The sequence below is a fragment of the Phaseolus vulgaris genome, chromosome 4 (genome assembly GCF_000499845.2).
Source record: "Phaseolus vulgaris cultivar G19833 chromosome 4, P. vulgaris v2.0, whole genome shotgun sequence".
Lineage (NCBI taxonomy): Eukaryota > Viridiplantae > Streptophyta > Magnoliopsida > Fabales > Fabaceae > Phaseolus > Phaseolus vulgaris.
This window is the reverse complement of record NC_023756.2, coordinates 727,431-744,283: the sequence shown is the minus strand read 5'-3', so window position 1 is coordinate 744,283 and position 16,853 is coordinate 727,431. Positions and strand designations below refer to the sequence as shown.

At 31.9% G+C, this 16,853-nt stretch overlaps 1 protein-coding gene and 1 long non-coding RNA gene across 4 annotated transcripts; both read left to right on the top strand.

Moving 5' to 3' along the window:
- The first annotated feature begins 5,644 nt into the window (after positions 1–5,644).
- LOC137836362 (uncharacterized) lies at positions 5,645–6,709 on the top strand. Its single transcript, XR_011085249.1, has 2 exons — positions 5,645–6,170; positions 6,376–6,709. It is a non-coding gene; the product is annotated as an uncharacterized lncRNA (long non-coding RNA).
- A 3,256-nt stretch (positions 6,710–9,965) lies between these two features.
- Positions 9,966–16,624, top strand: LOC137836687 (putative disease resistance RPP13-like protein 1). 3 transcript variants are annotated; one of them, XM_068645377.1, is made up of 5 exons: positions 9,966–12,163; positions 13,851–14,077; positions 14,312–14,527; positions 14,732–15,020; positions 16,117–16,624. In XM_068645377.1, the coding sequence occupies exon 1, from the start codon at positions 10,204–10,206 to the stop codon at positions 12,037–12,039; it is 1,836 nt and encodes a 611-aa protein (XP_068501478.1). In that variant the 5' UTR covers positions 9,966–10,203; the 3' UTR covers positions 12,040–12,163; positions 13,851–14,077; positions 14,312–14,527; positions 14,732–15,020; positions 16,117–16,624. The 3 variants fall into 3 exon arrangements, 2 of the variants coding, with proteins under 2 accessions (XP_068501478.1, XP_068501477.1); XM_068645376.1 differs by lacking the exons at positions 13,851–14,077; positions 14,312–14,527; positions 14,732–15,020; positions 16,117–16,624 and adding an exon at positions 13,020–13,289; XR_011085334.1 differs by lacking the exons at positions 9,966–12,163; positions 13,851–14,077; positions 14,312–14,527; positions 14,732–15,020 and adding an exon at positions 15,783–16,004.
- The last annotated feature ends 229 nt before the right edge of the window (positions 16,625–16,853 follow it).

The window sequence follows — 16,853 nt, the reverse complement described above, 5'->3', positions numbered from 1 at the left end:
GAAATCTGGAAAGAGGATAGCCTTGGAGTGCATAAAATTTCTGAAAATTTTTCCCGAAATAGTTTCTCGTTGAAATTCTGTGTAAGAATCCCAACAGAATTCGGGACCAAACGCGACAAATTTCAGCTAAAACGGATGAGAATTCAGTTAGAAAAAAAATAAAACAGTTTCACACATACACGAACCTTCCTTTCATCTCTGGCAATGATCAATACAAAATTTATTGCAAATTTTGTGGGACGAAATTGAGGGTTCGATCTCAGCCACAACTCAGTACAAATAATAAGGAACGTCTGGTAAAAATTTCATATCAAAACACATAAGGAATTAGGCGAATAACTTCAAAACTTGAAAACTTATTTTTTCGAGAACAAAACGTACTGGCTTTTCTTTCTTATACCTTATAAAACTTAATGCTGCCATGTATTGTTTGCTTACTTGGTGACATTTGGTTGGGGTTATGCAAACGAGTGTTTTTTTTAGAAGTCTTATGAATGAATTTAATATTACACTTTTTCATGTGCCCTTTTTTAATTAGTGGCTTAAACAATAAAATGATCTTGATTTTTTTGTTGATCTAGGTTATTCGATGATATTCATCATTGCATTATTTCTTACATGTTTTTTGCCATTGCTGTTGACACAGTCATTGCTGTATTAAGGTGTCTTTATTAGGCGTTGTATGAGATATGAGGTCAAAGTTGTTGAATTGCTACCCAAAGACTCTACTTGCAAGAATGGAACTCTTCGGGAGGAATCCACCATGTTTGCAATGGCTCATGCAAATCAATTTGATTCGCTTCTAACTTTTCTTGATGAGCTATCTGAATTTTTCAGATTGAGAACACTTGAAACAAATCTGCAGTCATGTCTGCTAAACCATCTGGAAAGGTATTTCCACTACAAGAAAATCATGAAATAGAAACCAATTTTTAGAGACCTAAATAATTAGTTACAACAGAAACTAAAATAGAAACCATTTTAGAAACTAAAAAAAAATTGGTTTCTAAATTAGTTTCTATTATTTTCTATTATTGTTAAATAGTTTCTAAATTGGTATCTAATTAGCAACCAAATTTCATGATTTTCTTGTAGTGTTCATGCTGGAAAGGTCTCTATGAATGCCTGGATGAGGTTTCTGTGGATACATGTAGTCACATATCTCATATTGAGAGGTGTATGGAGGTTCTATTTACTTTATTGCCGACAGTTCAATCTTTTGTAAGTGTAGTGTCAGGGGATGTTACTTCTGCAGAGGAATGGTCTGAGGCTGTAAGATGCTTTGGGAAGGCTCCAGAAAGTTGGCTATTGGATTTCTTGATCTGTTATCTGCTTCATGCTGCAAGTATATGCCCTTTATGATCGTGGACCAACAAATGGTAGTGAAGAGATGGGAAGACTTGGAGTACATAGGAATGCTTATACTTTCAATATTATGACCCATGTTTTATGTAAAGATGGAGATACAGATAAGGTGACAGGGTTCTTGGAGAAGATGGAGGAGGAAGGATTTGAACCTGATTTGGTTACATATAACACACTTGTTAACACACTACAAGAAAAAGTGTTTTTAGAAACTAATTTTTTGGTTTCCAAAATGATAAAATTAGTCACTAACTTCATTATAGACTAATTTAGAAACTAATAGTCTTAAGTGGCTAAAATCATGGTCGCTAATTTTAGATACCAATTTAGATTCTAATTTAGAAACCAATTTAGTTACCATTAAATAAAAACCAATTTAGTGACCAAATATATAAAAACTAATTTAGTGACCAAATATATAGAAACTAATTTAGTGACCAATTATATAGAAACCAAATTAACAGCCAATTTCATTGAAACCAATTTAGTGACCAAAATATATAGAAACTCATTTAGTGACCAAATATATAAATACCAAAAAATGGTCACTATATTTGTTTCTAAATAATATAATTTATTATAAAATATTATTTTATTTACCTACTTACTCTTTTCTATTTTATATTTATTTGTAGATTTAAGTTTACTAATTTTAAAATAAATTTATAGAGTTTGTCAACTCAAAACAATTATGTTCATAATCGAGATATGGTTAAAAGTGAGTAATTTTTTTCAATTTTTTTTTATAAATTGTAAATGTGAACTAAGATTGTGATAGAAACAAAAGATAATCAAATAAACCCAAGTTGAAATTATTTTATTTTCATAATTTTTTTAAACATTATAAGATAAATAAATATATACATTAGTAATCCATAAATAACATCACATATTTTTTTTGTCATTTGTTAGATACACTTTATTTCAAGAGGAATTTTCATTGTTCTATATTTGTACTTTATCTTTCTATTTTAGTAAATATAAATATTAATTTTATGTTTCTCATGCAAATTTTATAAACAGACAAGTAACTTTGGAACTGCTTATTAGGTTTAAGAAAAAAATAAAAACTAGAAAAGTTAGCCAGTAAAAGTTTTCGAAGCTGTCTGTCACAACAAATGTGATGATTTTACTTAAAAGTAACTCAAACACTTTATTTACTCTCATGAAAGAAGATGAATTCATATTCCAATATGTTTTAGCTCCTCTTTTATAGCTAAATCATTAGAAATAAATTAAGCTATGATAAACAAATATATATGATACCTTGAAACATATACAAAGGATGCATTGTTACTCAAAAAATGATTTCTTATATTATATCAAATAAAATAGTTTTTAGATAATATTAAGAATATAATAATACAAACATTAGGCTTCTGACTTAAAAGATGATTGAATCATTTACTCTCTCCTGGATTAGAGAACTTGCTAAGATTTTGAGCACAAGCAACACATATCCTAGCAGCCCTGGCTTCAAATGCTTCCAACACAACATTAGGCTTTAACCAATCCTCAGCTGCTGGGAATAAAACAAGCATAATATTACAACTCATAGTTAGTACTAGAAATATTAAATAAAGCCATATTTGATTTGGATATCATGAAACTGATCTGGTTAGACTACGCATAATCTCCAATTTCACTATACCCTTTTTAACATCATAGTGGTATTACATCAGTTGTTCCATTCGAGCCATTTAAGCTATAGTATCAACAGGCATGTTTCCAGTGCCCAACTGAGAACCCGTCTTTAGGAGATGCCTTAACAGCTGAAAAAATAATTGCACGTCTTGAAGCAGCCAGTAGACAGTCAGACTCAAATTATACCTTTAAAATGAAAATATAAGTGACCATTCTTATAAAATTCTATTGGTACGGTAGTATAATTCACGTTCTTCGAATTTGGAAGTTATACTTGTCCAAATCCCTTAAGCTGATTGGAACCCACGATAAACTATTGTGAGTACTAGATTCTAAGTTATCTATCTAGAAAAGCAAGTAAAAGGGAAAATGTGAGTAAAAAAATGAATTAAACAAACTCTTCTAGCACCCCTGGGCTTGTTTGTACAACAAAATTAATACTCCACAGCTCAGATTAAATAATTGAGGCACGGAATCCATTCACATCTCTTTAAACCCAAAGGCAACTTCAAGACTCAACTCATATCTACCCTTCAACAGCTATACTGGGTTCAAAGTTAGACTCTCCCAAGTGTGATTCAACTGGAATCTGGCTTCACTCTAAAGAAGTTGATGCTCACCCTTCTGTTAGGTAGTATCTGTTTGTAGGTGGTCTGAAAAGGCAAAAGGCAACCCTTTGGATAAAACCCCAAAAACAACAACACATAGCAGTGTTAAGTATCACTGACCCCTCAAACAAAAATAAAAACCAACCTTATACTCTTTCTTACCACTTTTCTATTTGAAACAAAATATATTTTCATAATCACACAAACATTTCATATTAGAAAATATTTCTTGACTACAATAGTTTCAAACATTTCTTTGATTGCTAAAACAAAGTTTACTATATATGACAGTGGCTAAGTTGAATTTGAACACAAGTTCCTTGAAGACACTTTTGGAATCAAACTTTTTTACAAATGAAACAATCATTAAAAATGACCAACCATGTTCTTTAACAAAGATTTAATCATCAATAAGTAAAAAATATTAGTATGTAGACTAAAAAGAAATCCATAGTGTAAGTTTATCTTTCCACTGTGTATGTGTTTCCCTCTTCCTTTTTCTTTTCTTTCTTTGCCTAATATCTATGGCTATGCAAATGCAAAGTGTTGAACAATGGAATCTGTGACTGTCCCTGTCTGCATGTGTGTCTATCATCTACAGTCAGTCACTGAATACTCTGGACTATATTATCATAATTCTAAGTACCAACTATAACACCGAAACTCATATTTTAGCACAGTTTGTTTGAACTCACTTTGAAGTGACGACCAGTGCTATAAGAATAATGACATATGAGGATTATACTTTGTGTGATTCTCTTTAATTAAATTTCAATATATCAGATCGATTAAAAGAGAAGCCAAACAACACTCAACTAGCAATTAAATGAGGAAATACAAATAACAGAATCTAGGGTTTTAAGATGTTTTAAGATGGGAAAGATACACACTGAGCAAAGACGAGAATGGATCAGGAATCGAAACTTACAATGATAAGGTTGAAGAGGTTGGCGTCCTTCGGAGCAGAGAAACGCATTGTTGTAGAATGCGTTGCCGTTGCCATTGCAGAGGTCGTTGTCGTTGCCGTAGCAGAGTGTGTTGCCGTTGCCGTTGCAGAGTGTGTTGTCGTCGCTGCAGGGTGCGTTGTCGTTGTCGTCGTCGTTTCTGCAGGTGCGTTGTCGTCATCGCTGCAGGTGAATTTGTCGTTGCTGCAGGGTGAGTAGCCATTTCCGTCGCCGTTGCAGAGTGTTGCAGAGTGCAGGTGCGTGTGTCCTGAGTGAGAGATAAGTACCAAAGATAAAAGATTAAAGAGAGTTAAAGTTAGAAATTGAAAACTGCACTTTTTAGTTTTAAAAAAAAGTATACATATCTATTTTAAATTAATTCATAATTTTTTTAATTTAAACAATATTTTGAATTTGTTATTAATTTAATTCTTTGTTTAAATAAAATTAAAAGGTTAAAATATTATTTTAAATGTAATTTTTAAATTGATATCAATTATTTTAATATTATACTAAAACTAATAAATTAGGAAATTTATTCATATCAATTTAAAATATTTTATAAATTAATAATTAATAATTAATTTTATAAAATTTAATTATCCCAAAATTAGTATCTAAATTCAAATAATAGTAACTAAAAATGTAAGTATCTAATTATATGGTAATTAGAAACTACAAAATTAGTTTCTAATTTTCATATTTTTAGAGACCAAAAATTAGTTTCTAAAATAGATTAAAAGTGACTAAAAAAATGGTTTCCAATTACATTTTAAGAAGAGACTAAAAAAATGGTTGCTATAAAAAAAACTTTTTTTATTTTTATTATTAGCTACCAAAAATATAGTATCTAATTATTTTATAATTTTTATTAATAATAGATATCATTTTAGTAACCAATAATTTTTAGTTTATAAAATGGTATCTAAATTTTTTGGTTTCTAAATTAGTTACCATTCAATTATTTTCTTGTAGTGACAGTTATTGTAAGAAGAGGAGATTGGAGGATGCTTTTTATCTATACAAGATCATGTATGTCAGAGGTGTGATGCCTAATTTGATCACATATACAACCTTTTCAGTAGTGTGAGTTATTGAAAACCTTCTGCTACTTGTGTTCAATTCCTACCATTAGAAAAAAAATCACATTTAGCCCTCAGTAAGATAAAACTCAACTTGATATTTTATAAATTATTTGATTCATACACTGCTAGTTAGTTCATTTAATGCATGACTTCAACTAAATAATATAAATACCTGGGATTAGAAATATCTTAATTTTAATTACTATTTTAAAGCATCTTTTATACGATACTTTTGGAAATATGATGGTAGTCTTTCTCAGATAATTAACAAATATTCCAACATTGAAATTCAGCCTTTTGTTTTATAGATAAAGAGTGTGTTTGGTTCTGGTGACATGCCTTCAGCTTTTGGACTTACCCAGTTGTGAAAATTCCCATGATCCATTACGACTTCCTTCAAGAAATAGTGATCGATGGTTGTGACTTGAATATTCAGAAAGTGGACGTGGACACTAAAAATTGTGAAGTGCATGAAGTTCTAGCATGTGGCGTTTGTTCTCTAAAGATTACTCTGTAGTTGGAAGGTATGGTTCCATCCATCACCATCCTGTAGCTTGGTATTCCACAAAATTGATTTTTCTTGTCCACACTCATCCATCTTTCTTCTTGATCCATGCTTGGTGCGTTAAATTAATAAAGTTTCTGACAAAGAAAACAAACTTAATAGAATGCAGTTATTCACACCAGTTCAGTTTTCATGTTCTTGATTATTTTTGAATGAAAATACAGGTTCATGATATATTGAAAAGGCTGTCCATGATAAAATGAAGGTAGGGGTATTGACTGGAGACAAGATGAAAGGAAATCACTGAGAACATTGGGTACATTAAGAATGGCTTCTTCTGAATTCTGTTTCTAAGGAACTTGTATTGAATATAAACTAGTTTTATTTTCCTTTTCCTTTTACAGCTATGCTTTTGGTTTACTTTTAGATAAGACATTAAACAAATAGTGATCACTCTTCATTCTGAGATATCCTGCCATTGGAAAAACATGGAAGTTATTATTATGTTGGCATGAGTGGTGTAGGAGGAATTCACGTCTAAATATTCACTTCATTATACCTATGTGGTCTATGCTTTTACCTGCCTTTAAAAAGATTAACATTCTCTGAATTCATAACAAATGAAGAAATTGAGGATTTTAATTCTATTTCTATCTAAGGAAGTATTTTGAAGAGCTTATTGGAAGTTTATTTGAGCTTATGACTCGTATAATCTCTATTATTTCAATAAGCTTCTTAGATAACCTTTTTCCAAAAAAAACTCCGTTTAGCTTATTCTTTTAAGTTTAATGATCAAATTTAGAGAACAAACTCTAATTGATAATAACTTAAAGTTGTTTTCATGAACACATACTTAAGCTACCTTTTCCACACTCGTGTATTTGTTTCTGTGTAATGGAAAAGGACTAGGTGGATTATGTTAAATTATAGAGAAATTGAATTATAGATAATCAACCAAGCTGTGAAACCCCTACATATGCAGCATTGAATTTATTATGCTGACACTGTTTAGGACACTGAAAATTGTGAAGTGCAGAAGTTATTGGTAAAGTAATCAGTACAGAATATAACCCTTAGAAGTGGCTGTTGTACTCCATATTTTTCATAACTGTTTCTCTTTTATTTTCTTCTTTTCTTTGAATAAACCTTTCTCTGGAATAAATTTTTAAAGATCCTCAAAGCAACGAGGTCCATAATATGCTTATCCTATCTCCAATCCAATGCACTCCTTGTTAAAAATATTTTCTTCTTTTGATGAAAGAAACATGTTTGCAACCATTTTACCTTCTTTTGATTAACTTTAACATTAAGGCTTCGGCATTTCCCAGCATGTAGGACTGAAAATTTATTATGCTAATGTATAGATGATGTGTTGACTTATCTTTTGTTAGGTTTCGATTTTAACTTAATGATTTAATTGGAAGATAAGAAGCTTTACTACTAATCAATCATTCATACTATCTTTTTTTACAGTATCCTTTTCTATATCTGGAGGGAGTAGAAGAGACCTCTTTAGAGATCTTACTCTTAATTAACCTCATTGGCATTGATAAACTAATAACTAATTAGGTTGTAATGACTAACTATATAAAGATAACCTTTGCAACACTTATACGAAATGAAGTCCGTATAAATTTAACCAAATTCACTACTTGCTTACTCTTAACACATCTGAGTGTGAGTAAATCTCTGTTTTCTGAATTTGGTTCTCTTGAATGTTTATTAGATATTAGATTATAACCTTTAATTTCTGCTATCAGGCATTGATGGATGGTCTCTCGTCATGATTATTGTAATGTTGTTTAAAACCTCATTAAGTATCCATTCTCAAACAATTCTGATTATTTCAATAAAATATCATGTCTCTCCTGTTTTATTTCACATCCTTCTAATCTCTCTTCCCATTCAAAATTAAAACTAAATTATATTTTACTATTTTATTACCTCTCCTCTAGAGTCTATAGATTCCCTGAAAAACTCTTGCTCTGCACTAAAAGTTTAAGGACTCTGAACAGCAACAACAAACTTACAAAAGTGTAAAGTTTCTTGTTTACCAAGTATTGTCTTGTATAGTTGGAGATAAAAAGTCTATTAGGAGCTAACTCCTTTCTACAAATCTTCTATGTTCAAAGAGTGGATTTAGAGTTTCATTAATTTTTTATTCATACACTTTATATGTAGCATAACTTTCTAAATATGTAAACCAAGCACAAAATTTCTAACATGAGACTCAAATATTAACATTGTTTTCATTTCAAAAGAAAGATTTGATGTCTAAATGATAAGAAAATTATTATTTTTATTTAAATAATATATTAAAATTAAAAGTACTATAAAAACTCCTAAAATTTATTTACGTCTTTCCAAAGTCGGTTTCTACCAATGTACCATGATATTATACAGAGAGAACAAGTAGAAGAGATTGAAATTGGGTTATCACATGATGAGTTACCTGAATAGGTCCAGGGAAAACTAATACACCTCAGAGAAAGATTGGAGCAAAGGGAGTTGTGAAATGTAAATGCTTCTAAACATACATCCTTAGACCTTGGAATTGTATTTGATTTCATGCTGAGTTGGGAAGTGGCATTGAAGTAGTGAACATTGCAAATAGCTTTTAATTTTTTTTATCTTTTCCTCTTTGGGTTTACATTTGTTTATAAAATTAGGAGAGGAGAATTTGTGTAGCAGTCACCTGATGTAGATTAGCTGTGTAAAGCTTGAGTATTTGTTGTACCTAAAAATGGTCCTTGTATTTCTTAATGGAAGAAGCAATAGATATTTTACAATATACTTTATTATCTGATGGAAGTTCCTAAAACAACTACAAACATTATATTAATGTCAACTACAAGACTATAATAATAGTTCAATATTAGTATTATGGCCTTTTTTCTTACATGTACTAAGATAAAGAGGTTTTGATTTTCAAACTGGTGTATAGTAAATACATATTGGAAGAAAGAAATTTAGTATTTTGGTTAGATGAGATAGGACCATGCTTGTGTTGATTTTATAATTAAGATGAAAAGAAGTCTAAGAAGTATGAATAAAAAACTCAACAATATAATGAACACTTAAATAAGAGTGACAAACAAAAAGCTAAGGTACACATAAACATGCATTAATCCAAATTGAATCCAGTTACAAATTTTCTCCATTTGGCCATCTGCAAAGATTGACCTGAGTAGATAAGAATTTCTACAAAGAAAGGACATGGTTGCAACTATAAGAAAACATGTTATTCAGAAGGACTTAAAGTTGATGATGCTTAAAGAGATAGTTGTTTTCTGTCTTCACTGTAATATAACTGCAGGTCTGAGGCTATAAAATTCTATAACTTAAAAATTCATCACCAATGCTCACTATTCCATCAAGCCCTGTAATTTGTAGGATCTTCAGAGATGAAAAAAGTCCAAAGGGAAGGTAAATATAGAGTCTTCCAACTATAAGAACACCAGATTTAATACCGAATTTGTAGTGCTCTGTAAGCCATTAAAGTCATTAAAGGGCCTTTTTTGATTAAAAAAAGTCATAAGTGTCTAGTAATAATAAAATTAAATTATAAATTATAAATAAAGAGATAAAAATCACTATTAAACTAAATTAAGTGAATAAAGAAAGGTTGTAGAAAAGATATTGCTTTTTATATTTTCAAGTCAGAATATTATTTATTGTCACACATCCATTAATGGATTACAACTGTGAACACTTTTCTTATCAGAAAGACTCAATAGTTATTGCTTAACTTGGGCCCACAGCCCTCTCTCCATATCAGGATCTCAAACTTTCACCACAACTGTTAAATGAATATCAAACAGCTCCCATTTTATATTGCGGAACAAAGCTGACAAAGTTTGCGTTCGTTATCGGAAAAAGACTTAAAAGTTATTGGTTGAGTAGCCATCAAAGAAAAAGATGTTCCACTCTCCTTAAAGTGACTCATTCTTCTTCGTAAAATAGCTAACCACTCATTTCATCACTATAGCAATCTATGCACTTCATCCATTTCAAATCACACACTTCCATTCACTCCATTCCCAACTCCTACCATGGCAGCAGAACTTGTTGGTGGTGCTCTTCTTTCGGCCTTTCTTCAGGTTGCATTCGACAAGCTCGCTTCTCCTCAACTTCTGGACTTCTTTCGTAGAAGAAAACTTGATGAGAAACTGCTCGCCAATTTGAGCATCATGCTGCATTCCATCAATGCTCTCGCTGATGATGCTGAACTAAAGCAGTTCACAAATCCAGACGTCAAAGCATGGCTTCTTGCTGTCAAAGAGGCTGTCTTTGATGCAGAGGATCTTTTTGGTGAAATAGACTATGAATTCACCAGATGCCAAGTCCAAGCTCAATCCCAACCTCAAACCTTTAATTACAAGGTATCAAATTTCTTCAACTCTACTTTCGCTTCATTTAACAAGAAAATTGAATCAGAGATGAAAGAAGTCCTGGAGAAACTAGAATATCTTGCAAAACAAAAGGATGCTCTTCGTTTGAACGAGGGTACTTATTCTGGTGATGGATCAGGTACTAACGCTTCACAGAAATTGCCATCATCTTCTTTGGTGGCTGAAAGTGTTATTTATGGCAGAGATGCTGACAAAGATATAATCATTAATTGGCTCACATCTGAAATCGACAATCCTAACCAGCCATCAATACTTTCCATTGTGGGAATGGGTGGGTTGGGTAAGACCACACTCGCCCAGCATGTGTACAATGACCCAAAGATGGAAGATGCAAAATTTGATATCAAAGCTTGGGTCTGTGTTTCTGATCATTTTCATGTTTTGACCGTGACAAGAACAATTCTTGAGGCAATCACAAATCAAAAAGATGACAGTGGGAACCTAGAAATGGTTCACAAGAAACTGAATGAAAAATTGTTAGGAAGGAAATTTCTTCTTGTTTTGGATGATGTTTGGAACGAAAAACCAGACAAATGGGAAGCTGTGCGAACTCCTCTTAGCTATAGGGCTCCAGGAAGTAGAATTCTTGTCACAACTCGTAGTGAGAAAGTTGCTTCTAACATGAGGTCTAAAGTGCATCACATAAAGCAATTAGGAGAAGATGAATGCTGGAAAGTTTTTGAAAATCACGCATTAAAAGATGGTGATCTTGAATTGAATGATGAGCTAAAGGATATTGGTAGAAGGATAGTTGAGAAGTGCAAGGGATTACCTCTAGCTTTGAAAACAATTGGATGTCTTTTACGGACACAATCATCCATTTCTTATTGGAAAAGCATATTGGAAAGTGATATATGGGAATTACTAAAAGAAAACAGTGAAATTATCACTGCACTATTTCTAAGCTATCGCTATCTTCCTTCTCATCTTAAAAGGTGCTTTGCATATTGTGCCTTATTCCCCAAAGATTATGAGTTTGTGAAGGAGGAGTTAATTTTGTTGTGGATGGCGCAAAATTTTCTACACAGTCCACAACAGATTAGACATCCAAAAGAAGTTGGTGAAGAGTACTTCAATGATCTACTGTCAAGGTCTTTTTTCCAACAATCAGGTGGCGGGAGATGTTTCCTTATGCATGACCTTCTGAATGATTTGGCAAAATATGTTTGTGCAGATTTCTGTTTCAGGTTGAAATTTGATAAAGTTCGATGTATACCAAAAACAACCCGTCATTTTTCATTTGAAGTCAGTGGCGTCAAAAGTTTTCATGATTTTAGGAGTTTGACTGATGCTAAAAGACTTCGTTCATTTCTTCCTATCTTAGAACCTAGGTGTTCTCAATGGAATTTCAAGATTTCCATACATGATTTGTTTTCCAAGATTAAGTTTATACGCATGTTATCTTTGTATGGTCTCCCCAAATCCATCTCTTCTCTTACAATATGGGATTGTCCATTGCTGAAGGAGCGTTGTTAGAGTCCAGATGGAGAAGATTGGGAAAAGATTGCTCACATAAAAAAACTGCATGTTTGGCCATAAGATGAGTCAGAAGTTCAAAATTAGGCGTGCACCCATTTCAATTTGTCTGCCACTTCAACAGGTTCTAATTCTCCACAATATCTTTCTACCTTTTCGATTACCATTTTCTTAGTTGCAAACGGTAACCCTATAATTGCCATTTTTCAAACAAGAGCAGCACATGATATACTTGAACTCAACTACGTTTTTCATGAATCAATTACTTTTATTTTACTCTTATTTTCGTGCAAAATTATTTCAATTCTTCTGTTGAAATTAAATTCCAACCGAATGTTTTTCCTAATTTTAGAATACTACGAAAATCGTGTAGCTATCCATTCCGAACAGAGTATTCTGTGTTCTTATTTCATGTTACTACAGTTTCTGACAAAAAAAATGAACTTAAACTTAATAATAGATCACTGGAACTAAATGATCCAAAAAATGAAGTTTTGAATGGAAACTGCAGTGGACATAAAGGACATTCTGTACCTAAGGAACTTGTAATTGGAATTTAAAAGTATTTTTAAACCACTTTTTTCTTTATTAAAAAGGTCTTGGATATTTCATCAAGATTTTTAGGCATTAAAATAAGTCTTATGGTGTTCAATGAAGACTGAGTTTGATAGGATTTTGGGAAAAGTTCCAAATCTCTGAGTGTATTCAATTCAAGCTGTAGCTAGTCCAACTCCATTGCAGCACATTTGTTTATTTTAACACTTTTTTTTATCTAAATATGAAGCTAGCTGTGAATGCAATTAACATTGTGAAGCTTTAGAACTGCACTTTAATTGGAAAAATCTAAACATGCAGCTCTATAAAAAAAATTTATGCTAATGTATTTTTGAGGATACACTCATTCTTTCTTGATTTTTAAGTCAATAATTTCAATGGAACAATGTGCTTATGCTTTTATTTATACCTTATTTCTTCCACAGCTCTTTCAAAGTTGGTTTGTAGCAGTGTACCATTGTATTATACAGAGGAAATAAGTATGAAATTGGGTTCTGATGAGGAGTTCCTATACAATTCCCGAGCAAACTCCAACATCTGAGAATGGAGTTTTGAAGTACTTTAAACATTAATTCTTAGAACATTGTAGATTGGAAAGTGGATTTCTGAACCAAACTGTTTTGTTGAACCTCTTGGTGGGTCTATTTGATTCTAAACTTGTCTTTGGAGGAATAAAATAGAACCCACTTTTCTTATTTGTATGTTACTGTTTCAATTATATTTTACTACTTTATTACCTCTCCTCTACAATCTGGAGATCCTCCTGCAACAGAAAAACTCTTGTTGTGCACTAAAAGTTTAAAGTCTGGAATTATTCAGTCCTCCAACTCATCAAAACCGTTGAATAAAAATCAATCTGCTAATGTTTTATATATCTGTAATCAAACATAAAATATGTATCTCATCAGTTTTACAAGTATGCTTGTAATGATTCACTATCCCTTGTAAAACAAGGGGAGAAAGAGTCTCTAGCAAAGGTAAATGACATTTGTAGTTGTGAGCATTTCATGTTTTCTCACTATTATAGATTTATGAAACAACACTTGGTTATGCCTCTCAAGTCACTTGAAAGCATTAAAAAAAGCACTAAAGGAATCTACCGAATAGAATATGTAAAATATTATAAGAATGGAAAATGGAAAACTACTTCTTTTCCACGTCTTCAGTGTCTTTATGTGTATCGTTGTAGAAGGCTGAAAGGTCTGTCAGAACATCTTCTTCATTTAAAGAAACTAGTTATGTTTATGTGTGATAAGGTCGTGACTAGCGGAAACAGCATGGACACCTCGTCGCTTGAATATTTGATGTGGAATTTTCAACACGTGTCTCTTTCAAGTTTCAAACTTATGGCCTCCCTGAGAGAGACCTTGGATGTAAACACATGTTTTCCAAGCTTGTGTATTGGAAAGGTTGACATGGAGTCTTTTCCCGATGAAGTTCTGCTTGCCACACTTACTTCTCTACAAATCATATTTAGCCCTCAGTAAGATAAAACACAACTTGATATTTTATAAATTATTTGATTCATACACTGCTAGTTAGTTCATTTAATGCATGCGTTCAACTAAATAATATAAATACCTGGGATTAGAAATATCTTAATTTTAATTACTATTTTAAAGCATCTTTTATACGATACTTTTGGCAATATGATGGTAGTCTTTCTCATATAATTAACAAATATTTCAACATTGAAATTCAGCCTTTTCTTTTATAGATATAAAGTGAGTTTGGTTCTGGTGACATGCCTTCAGCTTTTGGACTTACTCAGTTGTGAAAATATCCATGATCCATTACGACTTCCTTCAAGAAATAGTGATTGATGGTTGTGACTTGAATATTCAGAAAGTGGATGTGGACACTAAAAATTGTGAAGTGCATGAAGTTCTAGCATGTGGCGTTTATTCTCTAAAGATTACTCTGTAGTTGGAAGGTATAGTTCCATCCATCACCATCCTGTAGCTTGGTATTCCAGAAAATTGATTTTCTTGTCCACACTTATCCATCTTTCTTCTTGATCCATGCTTGGTGCGTTAAATTAATAAAGTTTCTGACAAAGAAAACAAACTTAATAGAATGCAGTTATTCACACCAGTTCAGTTTTCATGTTCTTGATTATTTTTTAATGAAAATACAGGTTCATGATATATTGAAAAGGCTGTCCATGATGAAATGAAGGTAGGGGTATTGACTGGAGACAAGATGAAAGGAAACAGCTGAGAACATTGGGTACATTAAGAATGACTTCTTCTGAATTCTGTTTCCAAGGAACTTGTATTAAATATAAACTAGTTTTATTTTCCTTTTCCTTTTACATCTATGCTTTTGGTTTACTTTTAGATAAGACATTAAACAAATAGTGATCACTCTTCATTCTTGAGATATCCTGCCATTGTATAACAAGGGAGAAGGAGTGTCCAGCAAAGGTAATCTTGGAAGTTATTTCCAAATAATTTTTTCTCTCTTCTTTATATTTTTACACAATGATTGCTCAGGCCTCTCTTGAAATCATTAAGGGATTTGGCAAATAAATTTTTTGAAACAGAGTTCTAATATAAATAAAGGAAGTCCTTCAATTATTCTCTGAACATGATTTTGGAGAGGTCTTTTCTGAGTATGCTACAAATCATACTGTGCTTCTGTCAAACGTAGTCATTGCTTGAGGTATCAAAAAATTATAATCACATCAGCCAAAACACAAAATATGTAGTACAGGGTCAGGGGAGACAACATTCTCTATCAGTGATGGGGCAAATTATGTTGGCATCAGTGGTGTTGAAAGAATTCATGTCTAAAGATTCACTTGATTATACCTATGTGGTCTATGCTTTTACCTTCCTTTAAAAAGATTAGCCTTCTCTGAATTCATAAAAATGAAGAAATTGAGTATTTTAATTCTATCTATGGAAGTATTTTGAAGAGCTTATCGGAAGTTTATTTGAGATAATCTCTATTTTTTCAATACCTTTTTCAAAAGAACTCCTTTTAGCTTATTCCATTATGTTCAATGCTCAAATTTAGAGAACAAGAATAACTTAAGTTGTTTTCATGAACACATATTAAGCTACCTTTTCCACACTCACATGTGGTATTTTTTCTATGTTATTTAACATGTGGACCTAAAATGTGAACAGGACTTGGTGTATTATGTTAAATTATGGAGAAATTGAATTGTAGATAATCAACCAACCTGTGAAACCCCTACATTTGCACCTTAGGTTATTGGTAAAGTTATCAGTACAGAATCTAACTGTTAGAAGTGGCTGTGCTATTCCATCATTTTCATCAACTGTTTCTCTTTTATTTTCTTCTTTTCTTCGATAGAACCTTGGTCTGCAATAAAAGTTTAAAGACTCTCAACAGCAACAAAGTCCATCATATGCTTATCCAATCTCCAATCCAATGCTAATGTATCGATGAAGTGTTGACTTGTCTTTTGTTAGGTTTTAATTTTAAATTAATGATTTTATTGGAAGACAAGAAGTTTTACTAATCAATCATTCATACTATCGCTTTTTACAGTATCCTTTTCTATATCTGGAGGGAGTAGAAGAGACCCTCTTTAGAGATCTTACTCTTGACCACTATTTTTGTCTTGAATCAAGCCTTGAGAAGAGAGAGTAAGGTGGCTGTTTTTGAAATACTTATGGTCACAGTGTGTTGTGTGGACTGTGATATTATAAGTCTTTCCAAAGTCTGTTCTACCCATGTGTCAAGATATGATGAAGAGAAAACAAGTACAAGGGTTTGAAGTTGGATTATGAGAGGATGGGTTACCTAAACAAGTCCAGGGAAAACTGCATCTGATAGAGAGATTGAAGCAATGGGAGTTGTGAAATGTAAATGCTTATAAGCATCCATTCTTAGAACTTGAAATTGTACATGCTTTCTTAGTGAGGTAGGAAATAGCATTCAAGTTGTTTGTGAGCATTTCATGTAACTTCTATTTTTTATTTCTTTTGTTTCCATCTGTGTTGCGTAATCAGGAGAATTATTCTCTAATTAAGTGTAGATTTCATTCTCTATTTATTAGGACAGTTTTGTTAGTGATTTATTTTGATTTGATTTGTACACCTGTAATCACATATTATTTCTTGCTTTCATTACCTAATAGTTCTTTCCTTAATTAGGTTGTAATTTTATAAATTGAGACTGTAATCACATTTGTAAATTATCTAAAAAAATATATTTTATCTATTTCTTTCAACTTGGTATCAGAGCTCCTGATCTTGGAGACTATGCTTCTGCAATCTTTTTTT